The 21,599-nt window shown below is 46.4% G+C and overlaps 1 protein-coding gene across 1 annotated transcript in view; it reads left to right on the top strand.

Moving 5' to 3' along the window:
- Positions 1-21,599, top strand: part of LOC137432826 (uncharacterized) — a 398,393-nt gene that overhangs the window by 284,592 nt on the left and 92,202 nt on the right. Inside the window, exon 10 of the mRNA XM_078783985.1 lies at positions 11,293-11,559. Coding sequence (XP_078640111.1) covers positions 11,293-11,559 — 267 coding nt within the window. The remainder of the gene's footprint in view (positions 1-11,292; positions 11,560-21,599) is intronic.

Raw genomic sequence — 21,599 nt, forward strand, 5'->3', positions numbered from 1 at the left:
CTGCAGTTCCTTCGTTCTTCCCTGGCCCAACATTTCGGCAGATTCGTTAAGACTAATCGGCCAAAGTGGCGAACTGATGAGTAGACATGGCCAGATGGAATCCTAAGTTAAAACAAGAATGGCCGCACTGTGATCACAACCTGGACAAAATCCGGTTACGGGCCTATTAGTAAACGCACATTTAAAACACTCCTAAAAGGCAAACAGCGCCAATAGGAAACATATTTAATTTACTTTTCAAAAAATAACTCGACACATCTCACCATGTCAGCCTGTGCTATAGTTATATCAGAACGAGCCGATTCATCACACGGTCACAGATCGCTTATCCCCAAAATGGGTCCATTCAAAAATTACGTAACGATATTTTTTAGTAATTTAGCACAATAATCAGTTAATTATAATATGTAAGCACAATAATCAGTTAACTATAATATGTCAGGACAATCGTTAGTTATTTGAATGCCTGGTTCTTCTTGGAGTGACATCTGGTGGTTGTTCTTTGGATGCGACGACGGGATGAAAGTGTGGCCTTCGCAGGGGCAGATCCAGGGATTTCAAGACGGAGGGGTGCACCAAGCCATATCGCCGAAGGGGGCGAAGGGGTGAATGGAGGTATTGGGGTCCTCCCCCAGGAAATTTATTAAAATTGATCGTCAGAATCGGCATTTTGTGCATTCTTGGAAGTTTCTGCAGTTCCTTGCATTCTTCCTTGGTCCAACTGTTCAGCAGATTCGCGATGACTAATGGCGGATGGATGAACTTGTGAACCGACTTGCCCAGCTGCTCCTTCTGCTATAAATTAATGGTGTGAGTGTGTGTGTGTGTGTGTGTGTGTGTGTGTGTGTGTGTGTGTGTGTGTGTGTGTGTGTGTGTGTGTGTGTGTGTGTGTGTGTGTTAAAACCTCTGAGCGTTGGTAAACTGCCTGGAACGTTCCTTATTGAAAATAATCTGGAAACGAGGACCATTCCAGGATATTCATAGCTTATAATTTATCGAAAATCGGAAGGGGGGGAAGCGCACCCCCTGAACCCCCCTCTGGATCCGCCAATGCCTTAAAGTGCTTGAACACTTGGTGTGTGCTGCGCTTGCTTGAAGTAATTGTTATGCTGCATGGTTCTGGATTAAATATGCTGCCCTTGGAAGAAACCCGCCTCTTAGTCCTTTAATTGGTTCCTCCATTTAGACATAACACCCATGAATATAAATCAGTGTTAGAATAATTTGTGTAACTTAACACTTTATGATTACGTAACATAATGTAACACTTGATTACTGTATGTTCCTGCATGCCGATTGGGAAACACACATTTAATGTACTATTAAAACATTATCAATACGATTGGGAAACACACATTTAATGCGCTATTAAAACATGAACAGTGCGATTGGGAAACACACATTTAATGTGCTATTAAAACATGAACAGTGTGATTGGGAAACACACATTTAATGTGTGATTAAAACATGAACAGTACAATCGGGAAACACACATTTAATGTGCTATTAAAAGATGAACAGTACGATTGGGAAACACACATTTAATGTGCTATTAAAAGATGAACAGTGCGACTGGGAAACACACATTTATTGTGCTATTAAAACATGAACAGTACAATTGGGAAACAATTAAATTAAAAGCGATTGAAAACACGATTAACCCTGAATCCTCCCCTACCCCCTCCCACATCCACCTGGATCTGCCTATGTGAACCTGCTCTGTGAATCAAAAACCTTCTGTACAAATTGGAAATTAATTTAAAAAATAACTATGAGAACCATTTTTCAACATTAAATGTAAAGATTCCAGCCTCAGTTCAAATGTCAGCCAAACTACAAACAGCCATCCTTGTGATACTAAGGCAGGGTGATTGATGAATCAATGTGTGTGCCATCTCTTGAATGGACGTTAAGCCGGCTGTCCGGCTCTGTCTTGGTGGAACGTCAAGCTTGGCCATTCCGTGAAAGACTTGGGCAAAATTTTCTTCATGCAGCCCCACAGGAAGGAAATGATTATAGTTGTGAAGGAACAAAAACAGAATAATATCAATGTTTGTCACTCACCTTCTTGAAGATTTAAAAAACATCGGGGCAATGCCCCTGGCGCTCACCTGGTAGAATAAAGAGTATACTGCACTGACTAACAGTATTTTAAACCAATTTCAATGGTTGCTAGAAGACAGGGCAGCATGCAGAATAATACTAACATAATCATAAGACTTTAAACAAACAAACAAAAAATACCTATTTGGGGGGCGGCCCCTCTCCCCACCCTCTCCCAACCCCATATACCTCCTCAGGCCCCAATTTTTATAAAGACTTGAACAAACATTGGTACATCATGGGTGTTGAAGTTTCGTCGAAATTGCGTGTGTCGTTTGAGAAGAAAGCAAATACCTATTTTGGGGTGTCACACCTGGACCCACTTTCACCCCCCGTAGACCCAATTAAACTTCCATTTTCTTCGTACCGTGAACAAATGTTGGTACAGCACGGGTGGTGAAGGCTGTAATCAAGTTTCATCGAAATAGTGTTTGTAGTTTCAGAGGAAAAAGCAAATATCTACTGTATTTTGGGGGGTCAAACCTGGATCTATTTTGACCCCGGTAAACCCCCTTAGACCCCGACTTTTTTTAATGCCGTGAACAAACTTTAGTCACAACACAACAAATATAATTTGTGCCAAATTTGGTCGCAATCCCATCAGCGCAAGTTTCAATTGTTTACGGACTGACAGACGGACGACGCGCCATCGCATAAGCTCCCCTAAACTTCGTTCCAGGTGAGCTAAAAAACACAAAGACGGATCTCGAGCTGATTTATATTAAAAGTCCCAGATGCTGATGAGCAGCCGAAGGTTTTTTATGAAACAAAAAATGAAATTGAAGCACAATGATCCTTGTAATTACGCCCAAATGACTCGCTGCACACCAAGCGACATCCACTTTGGTGGACCCACACGTGTCCAGATCACTTTCAGATCCGTAGACCCATGCACCATCCTGCCGCCTATCTTTTCTGTGATCCACAATCACCTTTCAGGGTCAACTCGTCCCCTTTCGGTCTCGGTGTGTTCCGTGCTGTGAACCACAAGGTCCTCACTCACTCCTCTTTCACACTCAATGTCTCTCCTTACTCACTCTGTCTGCTCCTTCAAGATGGAGAATTGTAATCCTTGGTGGGTAGATGGTGTATGACTACACTACCCATCCCAACCACCAGAGGCGCTAAGCCGGCCATCCACTGGTGTGACTCACTCCATCGGGATTTTGGTGTGGATATGTAACATCACATGGTGGTGGATGGAAGGGATATCAGATCTGTGAGGCTTTCTGAGCTTTAACAAAGTGACTCCATCACATGTCATCCACTTGTGCCCATTCATAAAAACATGTTCATGACATGGCAAAATCTACCAGAACACAGATACACAGGGGGGGTGGGAGGGGCACCACGAATACACAAAGGGGGCAACACAGATACACAAGGGGGCTACACAGATACACAAGCGGGCATCACAGATACACATGGGGGGCAACACAGATACACAAGGGGGGGGGGCTACACAGATACACAAGGGGGGCAACACAGATACACAAGGGGGGGTGGGGCTGCACAGATACACAAGGGGGGGCTATACAGATACACAAGCGGGCATCACAGACACACAAGGGGGGCAACACAGATACACAAAGGGGGGGTGGGGCTACACAGATACACAAGTGGGCATCACAGATACGCAATGGGGGCAACACAGATACACAAGGGGGGGAACACAGATACACAAGGGGGGGTGGGGCTACACAGATACACAAGCGGGCATCGCAGATACACAAGGGGGGCAACACAGATACACATGGGGGGGGGGGGCGACACAAATACATAAGGTCGGGTTCCATTCCTTCCCATACACTATTGAATCTGATCTTGGGGTACGTTCAGCCTGTCAAATTGAGTCTTATATGGCAATAGGAATGTAACAGATTCATGTTATGGCATTAATCTTATTAAGACTTTCATCATATTACCTACAACTACTAGTGGGGCGGCTTAGCCCAAATATTCAAAAGAATTGTGCATTTTGTGATACAAGCACCAAATTTGGCACAAATGTACATTAATATGTTGCGAACATTTTCAGATATTGGGCCACTTGAAATTCCGTAATTTTTTTTTTCAAATTTTTTCACATTTCGTAATTTCAAATTTTTCGGGTAACACCGTCACAATTTCGGTCTTCGAGGCCGGCCGATAGGCAAAGTGTGACCGGAAGGGACGAGGTTCTCCTGACCACATGGCCCTCGATCTGGGAAGCGAGAGGCGTTCCATTAGTGGACGCGCCCCTCATGCCCGACTTTTGGGCGGCCCCGGCAGGCCGTTTGTTTTGACGTTCCGTGACAGGCCCCGCACCCCCACCTCCGGGCCGACCGGAAGCTTGTGCTGAGTACATCATACCTGAACAACTCAGTGAGGCAGAACACAGCAGTGCACACCAGGGTGACCCCTTCAGTGCATAAACCAATTAACCTGTCCACTGCAGGGCATATAGAAATGAAGTTATTTTCTGCATATAATAATAATATAAGTTCAGTTCTATATAACAATTTCTGTTATCACCACTACCACTACAACTACCACTACTACAAGCTTTGTCTGGAATTTTGTGGACTAACAGACAAACAGACATACAGACAAGCTGGGATCAAAACATTACCTCCTTCCACCATTGAGTGTAGAGGTAAACATCATGGAAATTATATCATGCCCTAGATTTAATTCATGCTTACCCGTGTATTTGCTTCACTGGTTCACAAGGTCTTTTGCATACATGTAATTCAGACTCTCGTCTTCATTGCTGACCACACAATGTTCGCAACATATTAATGTACATTTGTGCCAAATTTGGTGCTTGTATCACAAAATGCACAATTCTTTTGAATATTTGGGCTAAGCCGCCCCACTATATCGGCCGGCCTCGAAGACCGAAATTGTGACGGTGTCACCCGAAAAATTTGAAATTACGAAATTTGAAAAAATTTGAAAAAAAAAATTACGGAATTTCAAGTGGCCCAATATCTGAAAATGTTCGCAACATATTAATGTACATTTGTGCCAAATTTGGTGCTTGTATCACAAAATGCACAACAGGTTTGCTATGCTGCTACACTATACAATAATGTAACAGTGGAGTGTCAGCTTAACGGTTAAAGTGGTTTGCTTGAGATCTTAGGATCCTGGGTTCGATCCCCTGTCAGCCGTTGAATTGACACTAAGTGGGTTGACTTATCCTGTCATCCTTCTAAGGTCGGCAAAATGAGTACCTGCTGACAGGTAATGGGAGCATTGCATCAGTGGCACAGCCACTCCCCCAGAAAATGATGCAGCCAATCAGCCACAGGCTGCGTTCAAACCTACACCACCCATAATGGAGTTTTATAATGGATTTAATTCACATTATGAGAATATAACATTTATACAATGGTTTTATTGTGTACAACATGAATGCAACAGCTTGTTATAATCGCTGTATTTTGTGCTGTAACACCAATGTGACATCCTGTTATAACGTATTTAATGGTTGAAGGATCATTTATAATCATTGTTTTCCAGTTTTAACATTAATCTACTTTTACCATGACAAAGTTCATTCTTCGTTTTCATGAAATATATTATTTAGTTTAACAAGCAATGGTCTTGGGAGGAAGAAGATTCACCATAGTTAAGACCTTGACATCAGGAGTCTCTGTCCCAATCAGGGTGTGGTTGTCCTATGATGTACATTCTGTCTTGATGTCCACACATAACTATTGGGATCCTGGTGTTGTCTCGGTGAAAAAGATGGATGAACAGGTGTGTTGTCTTTGTGAGAAAGATGGATGAACAGGTGGAGCGTTTAAAAGGCTTGATCGTGATCATTCTAAATCATTTTCCGGGAGCTGATAGATGTTCTGCTCGAAATGAAAATATAACTAATTTAATAATGAAAACGTGTCCATGTCATCCTCATCATAGTCTCTCCTTCATTTCCCTCACCTCTCACCTTTGATGAAGATATAATTCACCTGATGTACGATAATTTTAAAATAGATCACGTGGTTACATTTATCGGTGTTGTATTGCAATTGTTTTTATAAATCTCTATTTCTGTGTCAATTAACTTGTTTCTATCTCATTCCAAGTGTTCTCCAGATATTGGTATCGGGTCACAAAGCATTTGATTGAGCAATGTTTGGTAGTTTAATGTTGTTCACACAGAAAGTTCGGAATAAGTAATCCTCATAAACTACAGAGAATCCTGAACATGAAAGTTTTTACATTTACGTGAAAAGATTTCATTTGGGTCACGTGACAGGTGGTGAACTAGTTAAAGTCACAAGAAGGTGTGGGCACCTTTACCCACTTTTGAAGTTAGAATCTCCACAGAGAACACCCTTTAGAACAGTAGAAATTGACAATGAGCTGGACATTTTCGATAATAACTATAGTTGTGGTTTGAACACCTTGTTCGGAGTTGAAATGCCCACAAAAAATAATTCTCACAAATTCACTCATGGTCATGGGGAAATACATTTTTGGGAGCAATTTCAAAATGGCCACCAATCGGGTTTCATAATGTGTAACTTCTGTTTCATAAACACTTTCTATGCACTAATTTATCAATGATATGGAGGAAAACACGAACATTCAATATTGTTGTGGTTTTAGGATCTGATCCCGAAAACAATGGCACTGAATATACAGAGCCTCTGTGTAGTTATTAACCTAATATAAGGTAAGAGTCGTTCCTTCCATTGGTATACTCATACTGGGTTAGAATGTGATACAATGCGTTGATGAGGGTTAGAGAGGGGTTTTTTTCCTCCTTTTCTCCCCATTTTCTAGGGGGGTAATTGTTAAGTATACACATCGTATTTTATGGTGAATACGATGTGTATACTTATTCCTGCCAATCATTTCCAAATCTTGTGTCCCAAACCCATCCCTCTCTGTACCCACCGTACCCAGTCATACCCAGCTGCTCCTGGACTCTGTGTCCTTTCCTCCTGACAAGGTGGAAAAGTTTCTGTCAACCCTCGACTCTGATTCTGCAACTGGACCTGACGGCATCAGCCCACGGGTCCTAAAATCTTGTTCTTCCGCTCTTTCACTCCCTCTCTCTGTTGTCTTCACCCTCTCTTTTGCTCAAGGTCATTGCCATCTGCTTGGAAATCTGCCAACATCACCGCTTTGCACAAAAAAGGTGCAAAAACAGATCCCAGCAACTACAGACCAATCAGCCTTCTCCCAATTATCAGCAAAGTCATGGAATCCATCATTGCTTCAGATATGAAATCTTTCCTCTTCTCCAATGGCTTGATCTCTGATCATCAATTTGGTTTCAGACCTGGTCACTCTACCCTGGACATGCTGCTTCTGCTTTCTCAACAATGGATGGAGGTCCTCAATGCCAAACAGGAAATTAGAGCTGTCTCCCTTGACATATCACGTGCCTTCGATACGGTCTGGCACCCCGCTCTGCTCACCAAACTCTCCTCTGTTGGTATCCATGGAAATCTCCACGCATGGCTGGCGGACTTCCTCTCTAGTCGTAGTCAACGTGTGGTCCTGAATGGGTTTCTCCCATCTCCTCTTCCTGTTCAGGCTGGAGTTCCCCAAGGCAGTGTTCTGGGCCCTGTGCTTTTTTTTTTTTTTTTTTTTTGTATACATAATCGAGGCTCGTGAAAGAGCTAACATCTATCACACAAATAAATCAAACAGACAAGGAACCAAAGTATATAAAAAGGGGAGCGGTAGACAAGATGGGGAGAGAAGGGGAAGCACATCGTTTTTGGAACGATATTTCAATGTCGAAGAATCACTTGTGCACAGAAGTCCATGCTCGATCCTTTTTAAATGCTGAGCATCAAGCAAGGAATAATATGTGCAACTGGTTGTCAGAATAATAAATGATTCTTCAGGTCATAAACAAGGGGACAAAAGCGTAGAAAACAGTCTGGGTAGCTCAAAAATGACAAATGAGACCGGAAATTACCTAAATTGGCTTTATAAAATGTATTTACAACTTTGTTGCAACTTTCTTTTCTGTCTCACATGATAAAAGAAATGATAAAATATACAACAGGATATTGATTGAGATAACCAAGCATCGACGACGAAATGACAGCACAAAATGAATACAGTATGTACAGTGTGAAAGATAAGTCATGTAACTGTAGACAGATGGCACCACTGAGCTGAGGTTGGATTACACAAGGCCCTAAAGGCGGAAACCTTCAGTCACTTTCGTCAGCATCACTCTCCCCGAATACTTCCTGCCAATCACGAGTCCGCACCATATCATCGCACCAATCATCACTCTCCCCGAATAGTTCCTGCCAATCACGAGTCCGCATCATATCATCACTCTCCCCGAATAGTTCTTGCCAATCACGAGTCCGCACCATATAATCATACCAATCATCACTCTCCCCGAATAGTTCCTGCCAATCACGAGTCCGCACCATATCATCACTCTCCCCGAATAGTTCTTGCCAATCACGAGTCCGCACCATATCATCACACCGATCATCACTCTCCCTGAATAGTTCCTGCCAATCACGAGTCCGCACCAGATCATCACAGTCCTGGACGGGCGTGTCATCATCGTGACTTTGCTCATCATCACCGTCATTCCATGGGATATCGTCCTGTGTTCCATCAAGCCCATTAAAAATTCCGCACTTCAGAATCGATTTTACAACAATGTCCTTATCCAACTGGGCCAGGGCGTCACGGACCCGCTTGCACACGAGCGATGTTTATAGTCTTGCTTGTTGGTTTTCTCGCGTGCAAAGCATGCACCTGCGAAAATCACAGGTACAAAACTGGGGCCGTCTTATACACGGGATACATGAAAAAGACCTCACTTTTTCGGCAAAAGGTTGGGGTCGGCAGGAGGTCTTTTTCTGGTCTTCATCAATGATCTCTCTGACTCTCTTGAAAATCCTCTCTATCTCTTTGCTGATGACTCTACTCTCTATCGCTCCATTCTTCATCCCTGAGATCGGCAGTCTGCAGCCTCCTCACTCTCTGCAGACCAGGACAAAATCACAGACTGGTCAAATAAGTGGAACATGTCTTTCAATCCTGACAAATCTCACACTCTTACGATGTCTCTCCGAAAAGACTGACTGGACAACCCTCCCATCCACTTTCTGAATAATCCTCTCCAAGAAGTTCTGTCACTCAAGCTTTTGGGTCTCACTATCTGCCATGATCTTTCCTGGGAAAACCACATTTCAAATCTGGCCTCCAAAGCCAGTCGCCGACTGGGCATCCTCCGTCGTGCGAAGTCCTTCCTTGGCACACCTGAGCTCCTCACCACATACAAGGCTTTCATCCACAGCTCAATGGAATACTGCTCTCCCCTCTGGGCTGGTGCTCCTGCCTCACACCTATCTCGTCTTCACGCTGTTGAAACCAAAGCATTCAGAATCACTGGATTCTCCCGCGATGAAGCTAACTCCAAGGGCCTCTCACTCACTCACCGCAGGCAGGTTGGTGGTCTTTCCGTCTTCTACCGACTCCTCTCTGGCCTTGCCCCCCCCCAGCTCTCTCTGGGCTCTGTCCCGCAAATATTCCTACAGGTCGCACAAGATCTGCCTGCAACCCTCCTATGGTTAAACTGCCACAATCAAGACTCTCTGCTCACCTTCACTCCTTCATTCCTCTTTTCTCCCGCCTCTGGAACAAACTCCCTCACTCTCTTCAATCCCACTCCACCCTCCAGGTCTTTAAAACAGCTGTTCACCACCATCTCTTATCTTCCCCCATCCAAAACCTTTATCTTTTCTATCCCCGCTAATTTCACCCCAATTCCACTTTTTTGAAATACCAACTTCTGTCCTGGAAGTCCTTGGTGTCCTTGTGTTTTATACTTCTCCCACCCCCCCCCCCCCTTCCCACGCCTCCTCCCCCCAAGCCCTCTCCCTCCCACACATCTCCTTGCTCTTAAATGTTGTGGGCTCTCAAGTGTTTGTGTGCTTCCCCTTCTCTTGTCTTCCGCTCCCTCTTTTTATATATTTTGTTTGTCTGGTTAATTTGTTTGTGAAGTAAATGTCAGCACTTTCACGAGCCTCAATTCAGTATACAAAAAAAAAAAAAAAAAATTAGTTAAGAGTTGAGGAGTTTGGCATTTCCATCCCGGCATGTTGATGAGTTTCTCATTAAGTTTCCTCGATGCTGGTTCCCAATTTCCTTTCCCAAAGTTTCCTCGATGCTGGTCTTTTGCAACCTGTTGCATATGCATGGCGGAAACTAACAAGTACGGAACATCGGTATGAGCAGGTTGACCTTTCTTGCATTTCTTGGAGCGGGTAAAATGCACCAGTACCTTTATGGCCGACATTTCATATTGGAAACTGACCACAAACCCCTCCTCGGTCTGTTGGGGGTTGGATAATGTAGTATCACCGACTTCATCCGGTCGGGTGCAACGTTGGGCTCCAACCATTGCTAGTTATGAATCCAAGCTTGTGTACAGGTCAGGACGTGAAATGTATTGTGCAGACGCATTGAGTCGTCTCCCGCGCCATTGAGGAACCTCTACCGGGTAATGTTGTTCATCTGCTGTCTCAGGTTGTGCATGAGAAAGCACCTGTCACTGTAAATCCTTTCGAGATTGATGGCATCGAAAATCGATGGATTCAGAGACACAGAGCAAGCGTCCAATAGCGGTTTATTCCAGGAAGTGACGGTGCAGGAGAAAGCTCTCAGGGCGCACAACAGGTGGCGGAGTCCGGAAAAAGGATATGACATCACAGTATGTTACAATATGATAATGTAAACATGAACTTATTAAATTTTGGGGTTAATATACCAACTGTGAACAGACTCTGGTGCATCATGGGCGATGAAGGTTGTCATCAAGTTTGATTGAAATCGTGTTTGTATTTTCAGAGAAGAGAGCAAATAATAATTTGGGGGGGGGGGGGGGCTCAGAAACACCCCCGTAGTTGCCCTTAATTAGCGCAGATTTTGATGCGGTCAATAAACCTTCGTTAGGCATCAGATTTGAAGCTTGTGGTATCAAAATCGTGTGTTTGGTTCAAGTGATGATGATTGAAGGGTTACAGACTCACTCACTCACTGACTTACCTACGGACACTGCTTGATCGCATAAGCTCACCAGACTAAACTAAAGTCAAGGTGAACTCAAACGGAACCATTGACGTCATCACCAGAAGTAGTTTTCACAGATATTAGTTTTCTATTCTTCATAAACATTTTACCGTTTTCTCTCTCCCTGCACAGATCTCCCAACTTCCCGGTTCGTACCAGAGATTCCCGTGGATGGTGAAAACGTTACCTTCTCTTGTGCCGTTGAGAGCCATTTTAACCTCCATCTCTCTGCACGATGTTCGGGAAATGGAACAAAAGAGGTTCAAAGAGACGGAGAACGAACAACTGCGAACCTTGTATTCTCAGCTTCTACCTCAAACAACGGAGCATCATGTTACTGTTACATGGAATTTGGCGGGAATATCTTCAAATCAGGAACAAGGACCCTGGATGTACAATGTGAGTAACACACACAAGTTTATTGCTTGTAAAGAGCCCGTACCCGGTGTTTATTACCTTGTCATGGACACAAACATCGTTTAGATTGAATGATTCAAGATGATGGGGCAGGGGGCAGAAGGGGGGAGTGGTGCACCATGTCATAGTGCTGAAGGGTGTGGGTGGGTCGGGGTTGGCGTTTGTTTTCCTTCCACAGGAATTTTTGAAAAATTGATCATCGGAGACGGCATTTCCTGTTTTCTTAGAAGTTTCTTTTGAAAAATTGATCATCGGAGACGGCATTTACTGTTTTCTTAGAAGTTTCTTTTGAAAAATTGATCATCGGAGACGGCATTTCCTCTGTTCTTAGAAGTTTCTGCAGTTCCTTCGTTCTTCCCTGGCCCAACATTTCGGCAGATTCGTTAAGACTAATAGGCCAAAGTGGCGAACTGATGAGTAGACATGGCCAGATGGAATCCTAAGTTAAAACAAGAATGGCCGCACTGTGATCACAACCTGGACAAAATCCGGTTACGGGCCTATTAGTAAACGCACATTTAAAACACTCCTAAAAGGCAAACAGCGCCAATAGGAAACATATTTAATTTACTTTTCAAAAAATAACTCGACACATCTCACCATGTCAGCCTGTGCTATAGTTATATCAGAACGAGCCGATTCATCACACGGTCACAGATCGGTTATCCCCAAAATGGGTAAATTCAAAAATTACGTAACTGAAGCGCGGTGCTACGCGCGCTACTTGTTTAGCAAGGAGGAAGCGGACAACGCGGTAAGTTCAAAGAGTCTTTATTACAAGAGCTCCACTGTCGCACTGGAGCGCTCCGGGCTGCGCACCTTGGGCGTGGCCGCCGCCCACTTGGTGGGCGGAATGATGCCATCGCGCCAGTGAGCTTTCGTGTCCGCCACACGCGCCCCCCCCCCCCCCCCCCCCAGAATTCCCGCGCACCTGGAGGGCCAGTTTGCGGGGCAAACGGATGACCCGGCCGAAGCGTCCTCTGGCGACTGGCGGCGTCCGGGGTGCAGGGATGCCAGCTGGGATGCCTCCGGCGGCACCCGGGATGGGTGCTGAACCGGGGGGCTGCGTGCCGGCGGGGCTGGGCGGTGCCAGGGGTCCGCCCGCAGGGGGGCGGCCTCGACGCGGGGGCCAAGCCACCGGCGGTGGGTGGTCCACGTCGAGGTGGGCCGGCTTGAGGCGATCCACTGAGACGTGGTAGGGAGAACCGCCGATGTCCAAGGTGAAATGTTTCACCCCGGTCTCCAGCACGCGGAAAGGCCCGTCATACGGGGGCCGCAGTGGTGTCTGGTGGGTGTCGTGCCGGACGAAGACGTACTCCGCGGTGCGAAGCTCCGGGGCGACATGCGTAGGTGGGTGCCCGTGGTGCGCCGTCGGCACCGGGGCGAACCTCTGGGCGGTCTCCTGAAGCGCAGAGCGCTCCTGCACCACGGACCATGGTGCCGTGGGGTCGGGGAGGAACTCGCCCGGCACCCGCAGCGGTTGTCCGAAGACCAACTCCGCCGCGGATGCACGCAGGTCGTCCTTGGGCGCCGTCCGGAGGCCCAGCAGGACCCAGGGGAGCCTGTCGACCCAGCCGCCGTCGCGGAGGGTGGCCCGGAGCGCGGCCTTCAACGAGCGGGCGAACCGCTCGCACAGGCCGTTGGCCTGGGGGTGGTAGGCCGTGGTTCGGTGCAGCTGGACCCCGAGCCCCCACGCGACCGCCCCCCAGAGCTCCGAGGTGAACTGGGGGCCGCGGTCGGACGAGATGTCCGAGGGGGCGCCGAACTGGGCGACCCAGGTGGCGATGAACGCCTGCGCAACGTCCGCCGCCGTCGTCACCGCCAAAGGCACGGCCTCCGGCCACCGGGTGGTGCGGTCCACCATTGTGAGGACATGGGTGAAACCCCGCGAGGGGGGCAGAGCTCCCACCAGGTCCACGTGAACGTGGTCGAACCTATGTTCCGGCAGCGTAAACGGGGCCAATGGGGCCTGGATGTGTCGGTGCACCTTCGCGCGCTGGCACGCGAGGCACGTCCTGGTCCAGCCGCAGACGGCCTTCCGGAGGCCATGCCAGACAAACTTGTCGGCGACCAACCTCTGGGAGGCCTTCGTGCCCGGGTGGGACAGGCCGTGGATGGCATCAAAAACCTGGCGCTGCCAGCCCGCGGGCACGATGGGGCGAGGCCGCCCGAGGGAGACGTTGCACAAGAGGGCCGTGCCTGCGCCGTCGAACGGCACCTCGGTGACGCGGAGGCCCGTGACGGCGGTCCGCAAGGCCTGGACGCCGGGGTCGGCGGCCTGGTCCGCCGCCATCCGGGCATAGTTGATGCCAAGGTGGACTGCGTGGGTGACGGACCGTGAAAGGCAATCCGCCACCGGGTTGTCCTTCCCCGCGACGTGCCAGATGTCCGTCGTGTACTCGGACACAGCCGAGAGGTGACGCTGCTGCCGGGCCGACCACGGCTCGGCGACCTTGCCCATCGCGAAGACCAGTGGCTTGTGGTCGACGAAGGCCGTGAACGCACGGCCCTCGAGCAGATGGCGGAATTGCCTGACCGCCAGGTGAAGCCCGAGCAACTCGCGGTCGAAGGTACTATAACGGCGTTCGGGCGGGTGAAGCTGCCGGCTGAAGAACGCCAGTGGTTGCCAGGCACCACACACCCATTGCTCCTGCACCGCGCTCACCGCGTAGTCCGAGGCGTCGGTGGTGAGGGCGATCGGTGCATCGGGCGCCGGGTGCGCGAGCATGGGGGCGTGAGCCAAGGCGAGCTTCGCACCCACGAACGCCGCGTCCATCTGCTCGGTCCAGGTAACGTCACCTTTGGCCGGCTTCCCTCGGAGGGCCTCGTGCAATGGGCGCAGGAGCTGGGCGATGCGGGGCAGGAACCGATGGTAAAAGTTTACCATGCCCAGGAACTCCTGGAGCCCCTTGATCGTGCGGGGGCGCGGAAACCCCTTCACCGCCTCCACCTTGGCCGGTAGGGGGACGGCCCCGTGCCTGGTGACGCGGTGCCCCAAAAAGTCGATGTCGGCCATGCCGAACCGGCACTTGGCGGGGTTCACGATGAGGCCATGCTGGCCCAGGCGTTCGAAAAGCGTGCGGAGATGGTGAAGGTGCTCTTCGCGGGACGCGCTTGCGACGAGGATGTCGTCCAGGTAGACGTACAGAAAATCCAACTAGCGCAAGACGCTGTCCATTAGTCGCTGGAACGCCTGAGCCGCATTCTTCAAACCGAAGGGCATCCAAAGAAATTCGAAAAGTCCGAATGGCGTGATGATCGCCGTCTTTGGGATGTCCTCCGGCCTGACGGAGACCTGATGGTAGCCGCGTATGAGGTCCACCTTTGAAAAGAAGGACATGCCCGCCAACCGGGCGGAGAAGTCCTGAATGTGGGGGATGGGGTAGCGGTCGGGGGTGGTGCCGTCGTTGAGGCGCCGGTATTCCCCGCATGGTCGTCATCCCCCGCCGGGCTTTGGCACGATGTGGAGCGGCGACGCCCAAGCACTCTCAGGGCGCCGCACGATGCCGAGCCGCTCCAGCGTAGCGAACTCCGCTTTAGCTACCGCGAGCTTTGTCGGCTCGAGGCGGCGTGCCCAGGCATAGACCAGTGGCCCGGCGGTGGGGAAGTGGTGTTCCACCCCGTGCTTGACGGCCCCCGCCGAGGAGGTGGGCCGCATGAGGGCCGGGAAGCCGGCGAGGAGGCGGGTGAATTTGTTCGCTGCCGGAACCGAACTGCTCAGCAAGCCACTCGGCGAGCCGCTCGATGAGCCGCTCGGCGAGCCGCTCGATGAGCCGCTCCGGGAGCTGCTCAACGAGGCGGGCAGCGTGCAAGCGAGCGAGCTGAACGTCTCAGCCTGGACAAGCCTTCTGTGCTTTACGTCCACCAACAGGCCATTTACGTCCACCAGGAAGTCCACGCCAAGCAGTGCCATAGGCACGTCGGCAGTGACGAACGACCACCGGAAAACCTGCCCTCCGAACCGCAGAGAAAGGCAGCGATTTCCGTATGTGCGAATGGACGTACCGTTGGCAGCAAGCAGCGCGGGGCCCCGGCCCGCGGTCGCACAGGTAACGGTGCCCGGATAAGGTGTCCGTGATGAACAGTAGGCTGTTTGAACGGCCGGCGCTCAGTGCCACTACCGAGGGCCGGCCCGGGCGTTTCCCGACCTGCCGAATGAGCACGGCGGGCGACATTGCCGAGCCTCGTGGCCGAACTGGGCGTGGCAAAAACACCAGGTTGACGGCGGAGGCCGCGGTTTTCTCCGCGGCGGTGGTGGTGGGCGGGGCGTGGCGGCGGCCGCGAGGTGTGCATCAGCATCAGCCACGAGGTGTGCATCAGCCTCGAGATGCGCGACGGCCGCGCCAAAACTCGCCTGCATGTCCAAAGTCGCGAAGAACTTGTCGGCCACAGCAGTGAGAGCTCGGGTTTCCGTTATCACGGAACCGGCCAACGCGAGGCGTACTCGTGCCGGCAGCTGGCGTCGAAATAACGCCCGGAATAGAGCGTTCGGGGTTTTGTCGCCCATCAGCGACAGCATATGGTCCATGCGGACCGACGGTCGCGTGTCACCGAGCTCGGGGAGGTCCAGGAGGCGGTCGGCCCGTGCGTCCACCGTGAGGCCGAACGTGGCGAGGAGGAGACGCTTGATCGCCTCGTACCTGCCGTCGGCCGGTGGGTTCCTCAGGACCGACACGACGTGAGCGGCCGTGCCGGGCCCGAGGGAGGCGACCACGTGGCAGTACATGGTCTCGTCCACCGTGATGCCTCGAAGTCGGAACTGGGCTTCTGCCTGCAGGAACCAAACTTCGGCTTGAACCTCCCAGAACTCGGGGAGTTTGATCGTGACCGCGTTGGTTGCCATTGCTGTGGCGGGTTCGGGTGGTCAGCGACGGCTGACCAGAACGTCGGAGGGTCACCAATGAAGCGCGGTGCTACGCGCGCAACTTGTTTAGCAAGGAGGAAGCGGACAACGCGGTAAGTTCAAAGAGTCTTTATTACAAGAGCTCCACTGTAGCACTGGAGCGCTCCGGGCTGCGCGCCCGGTGTATATCCCGCGGCCACGCCTACCCCTCGGGTGTGGCCGCCACCCACTTGGTGCGCGGAATGATGCCATCACGCCAGTGAGCTTTCGTGTCCGCCACATAACGATATTTTTTAGTAATTTAGCACTATAATTAGTTAATTATAATATGTAAGCACAATAATCAGTTAATTATAATATGTAAGGACAATCGTTAGTTATTTGAATGCCTGGTTCTTCTTGGAGTGACTTCCGGTGGTTGGTCTTTGGGTGCGTCGACGGGATGAAAGTGTGGCCTTCGCAGGGGCAGATCCAGGGATTTCAAGATGGAGGGGTGCACCAAGCCATATCCCCAAAGGGGGCGGAGGGGTGAATGGAGGTATTGGGGTCCTCCCCCAGGAAATGTATTAAAATTGATCGTCAGAATCGGCATTTTGTGCATTCTTGGAAGTTTCTGCAGCTCCTTGCATTCTTCCATTGTCCAACTGTTCAGCAGATTCGCGATGACTAATGGTGGATGGATGAAGTTGTGAACCGACTTGCCCAGCTGTTCCTTCTGCTATAAATTAATGATGTGTGTGTGTGTGTGTGTGTGTGTGTGTCTGTGTGTGTGTGTGTGTGTGTTAATACCTCTGAGCGTTGGAAAACTGCCTGGAACGTTCCTTATTGAAAATAATCTGGAAACGAGGGCCGTTCGAGGATATTCATAGCTTGTAATTTATCGAAAATCGGAAGGGGGGGGGGGGGTGCGCACCCCCTGAACCCCCCTCTGGATCTGCCAATGCCTTGAGGTGCTTGTACACTTGGTGTGTGCTGCGCTTGCTTGAAGTAATTGTTACGCTGTATGGTTCTGGATTGAATATGCTGCCCTTGGAAGAAACCTGTCTCTTAGTCCTTTAATTGGTTCCTCCATTTAGACATAACACCCATGAATATAAATCAGTGTTAGAGTAATTTGTGTAACTTAACACTTGATGATTACGTAACATAATGTAACGCTTGATTACTGTATGTTCTTGCATGCCGATTGGGAAACACACATTTAATGTACTATTAAAACATAAACAAATCGATTGGGAAACACACATTTAATGTGCTATTAAAACATGAACAGTGTGATTGGGAAACACATATAATGTGTGATTAAAACATGAACAGTACAAACGGGAAACACACATTTAATGTGTGATTAAAACATGAACAGTACAATTGGGAAACACACATTTAATGTGTGATTAAAACATGAACAGTACAATCGGGAAACACATTTAATATGCTATTAAAAGAATAACAGTACGATTGGGAAACACACATTTAATGTGTTATTAAAAGATTAACAGTGCAATTGAGAAACACACATTTAATATGATATTAAAACATGGACAGTGCAATTGAGAAACACACATTTAATGTGCTATTAAAACATGAATAGTGCGATTGGGAAACACACATTTAATGTGCTATTAAAACATGAACAGTACGATTGGAAAACACATTTAATGTGCTATTAAAAGATGAGCAGTACAATTGGGAAACACACATTTAATGTGCTATTAAAACATGAACCGTTTGATTGGGAAACACACATTTAATGTGCTATTAAAACATGAACAGTACAATTAGGAAACACACATTTAATGTGTTAGTTAAAGATGAACAGTACCATTGGGAAACACATTTAATGTGCTATTAAAAGATTAACAGCGCAATTGAGAAACACACATTTAATGTGCTATTAAAACATGAACAGTGCGATTGGGAAACACCCATTTAATGTGCTATTAAAAGATTAACAGTGCAATTGAGAAACACACATTTAATGTGATATTAAAACATGAGCAGTACAAACGGGAAACACATATTTAATGCGTGATTAAAACATGAACAGTACAATCGGGAAGCACACATTTAATGTGTGATTAAAACATGAACAGTACAATCGGGAAACACACATTTAATGTGCTATTAAAAGATTAACAGTACGATTGGTAAACACATTTAATGCGCTATTAAAAGATGAGCAGTACAATTGAGAAACACACATTTAATGTGCTATTAAAACATGAATAGTGCGATTGGGAAACACACTTTTAATGTGCTATTAAAACATGAATAGTGCGATTGGGAAACACACATTTAATGTGCTATTAAAACATGAATAGTGCGATTGGGAAACACACATTTAATGTGCAATTAAAACATGAACAGCACGATTGGGAAACGCACATTTAATAGGCTATTAAAACATGAACAGCACAATTGGGAATCACACATTTAATGTGCTATTAAAACATGAACAGTACGATTGGGAAACACACATTTAATGCACTATTAAAAGATGAACAGCGCGATAAGGAAACGCACATGTAATGCACTATTAAAAGATGAACAGCGCGATTGGGAAACGCACATTTAATATGTTATTAAAACATGACTACGATTGGGAAATACACATTTAAAGTGCTATTAAAACATGAACAGTACAATTGGGAAACACACATTTAATGTGCTATTAAAAGATGACAGCGTGATTGGGAAATGCACATTTAATGTGCTATTAAAAGATGAACAGTGCAATTGAGAAACACACATTTAATGTGCTATTAAAACAAGAACAGCACGATTGGGAAACACACATTTAATGTGCTATTAAAAGATGAACAGGGCGATTGGGAAACACATTTAATGTTCTATTAAAACATGAACAGTGCAAATGAGAAACACACATTTAATGTTCTATTAAAACATGAACTGTGCAAATGAGAAACACACATTTAATGTGCTATTTAAACATGAACAGTACGATTGGAAAATACACATTTAATGTGCTATTAAAAGATGAACATTGATTGGGAAACACACATTTAATGTGCTATTAAAAGATGAAGAGTATGATTGGGAAACACACATTTAATGTTCTATTAAAACATGAACAGTGCAAATGAGAAACTCACATTTAATGTGCTATTTAAACATGAACAGTATGATTGGAAAACACACATTTAATGCACTATTAAAAGATGAACATTGTGATTGGGAAACACACATTTAATGTGCTATTAAAAGATGAACAGTGCGACTGGGAAACACATTTAATGTGATATTAAAACATGAGCAGTACAAACGGGAAACACATATTTATTGCGTGATTAAAACATGAACAGTACAATCGGGAAGCACACATTTAATGTGTGATTAAAACATGAACAGTACAATCGGGAAACACACATTTAATGTGCTATTAAAAGATTAACAGTACGATTGGTAAACACATGTAATGTGCTATTAAAAGATTAGCAGTGCAATTGAGAAACACACATTTAATGTGCTATTAAAACATGAATAGTGCGATTGGGAAACACACTTTTAATGTGCTATTAAAGCATGAATAGTGCGATTGGGAAACACACATTTAATGTGCTATTAAAACATGAATAGTGCGATTGGGAAACACACATTTAATGTGCAATTAAAACATGAACAGCGCGATTGGGAAACGCACATTTCATAGGCTATTAAAACATGAACAGCACAATTGGGAATCACACATTTAATGTGCTATTAAAACATGAACAGTACGATTGGGAAACACACATTTAATGCACTATTAAAAGATGAACAGCGCGATAAGGAAACGCACATGTAATGCACTATTAAAAGATGAACAGCGCGATTGGGAAACGCACATTTAATATGTTATTAAAACATGACTACGATTGGGAAATACACATTTAAAGTGCTATTAAAACATGAACAGTACAATTGGGAAACACACATTTAATGTGCTATTAAAAGATGACAGCGCGATTGGGAAATGCACATTTAATGTGCTATTAAAAGATGAACAGTGCAATTGAGAAACACACATTTAATGTGCTATTAAAACAAGAACAGCACGATTGGGAAACACACATTTAATGTGCTATTAAAAGATGAACAGGGCGATTGGGAAACACACATTTAATGTTCTATTAAAACATGAACAGTGCAAATGAGAAACACACATTTAATGTTCTATTAAAACATGAACTGTGCAAATGAGAAACACACATTTAATGTGCTATTTAAACATGAACAGTACGATTGGAAAATACACATTTAATGTGCTATTAAAAGATGAACATTGATTGGGAAACACACATTTAATGTGCTATTAAATGATGAAGAGTATGATTGGGAAACACACATTTAATGTTCTATTAAAACATGAGCAGTGCAAATGAGAAACTCACATTTAATGTGCTATTTAAACATGAACAGTACGATTGGAAAACACACATTTAATGTGCTATTAAAAGATGAACAGTGCGACTGGGAAACACACATTTATTGTGCTATTAAAATATGAACAGTGCAAATGAGAAACTCACATTTAATGTGCTATTAAAAGATGAACACTGTGATTGGGAAACACACATTTAATGTGCTATTAAAAGATGAACAGTGCGACTGGGAAACACACATTTATTGTGCTATTAAAATATGAACAGTACATTTGGGAAACGATTAAATTAAAAGCGATTGAAAACACGATTAATCCTGAATCCTCCCCTCTCCCCTCCCACATCCACCTGGATCTGCCGATGTGAACCTGCTCTGTAAATCAAAAACCTTCTGTACAAATTGGAAATTAATAGAAAAATAACTATGAGAACCATTTTTCAACATTAAATGTAAAGATTCCAGCCTCAGTTCAAATGTCAGCCAAACTACAAACTGCCATCCTTGTGATACTAAGGCAGGGTGATTGATTAATCAATGTGTGTGCCATCTCTTGAATGGACGTTAAGCCGGCTGTCCGGCTCTGTCTTGGTGGAACGTCAAGCTTGGCCATTCCGTGAAAGACTTGGGCAAAATTTTCTTCATCCAGCCCCACAGGAAGGAAATGATTATAGTTGTGAAGGAACAAAAACAGAATAATATCAATGTTTGTCACTCACCTTTTTAAAGATTTAAAAAACATCGGGGCAATGCCCCTGGCGCTCTCCTTGTAGAATAAAGAGTATACTGCACTGACTAA

Source organism: Myxine glutinosa, chromosome 8 (genome assembly GCF_964187855.1).
Source record: "Myxine glutinosa chromosome 8, kmMyxGlut1.1, whole genome shotgun sequence".
In the NCBI taxonomy this organism is placed as follows: domain Eukaryota; kingdom Metazoa; phylum Chordata; class Myxini; order Myxiniformes; family Myxinidae; genus Myxine; species Myxine glutinosa.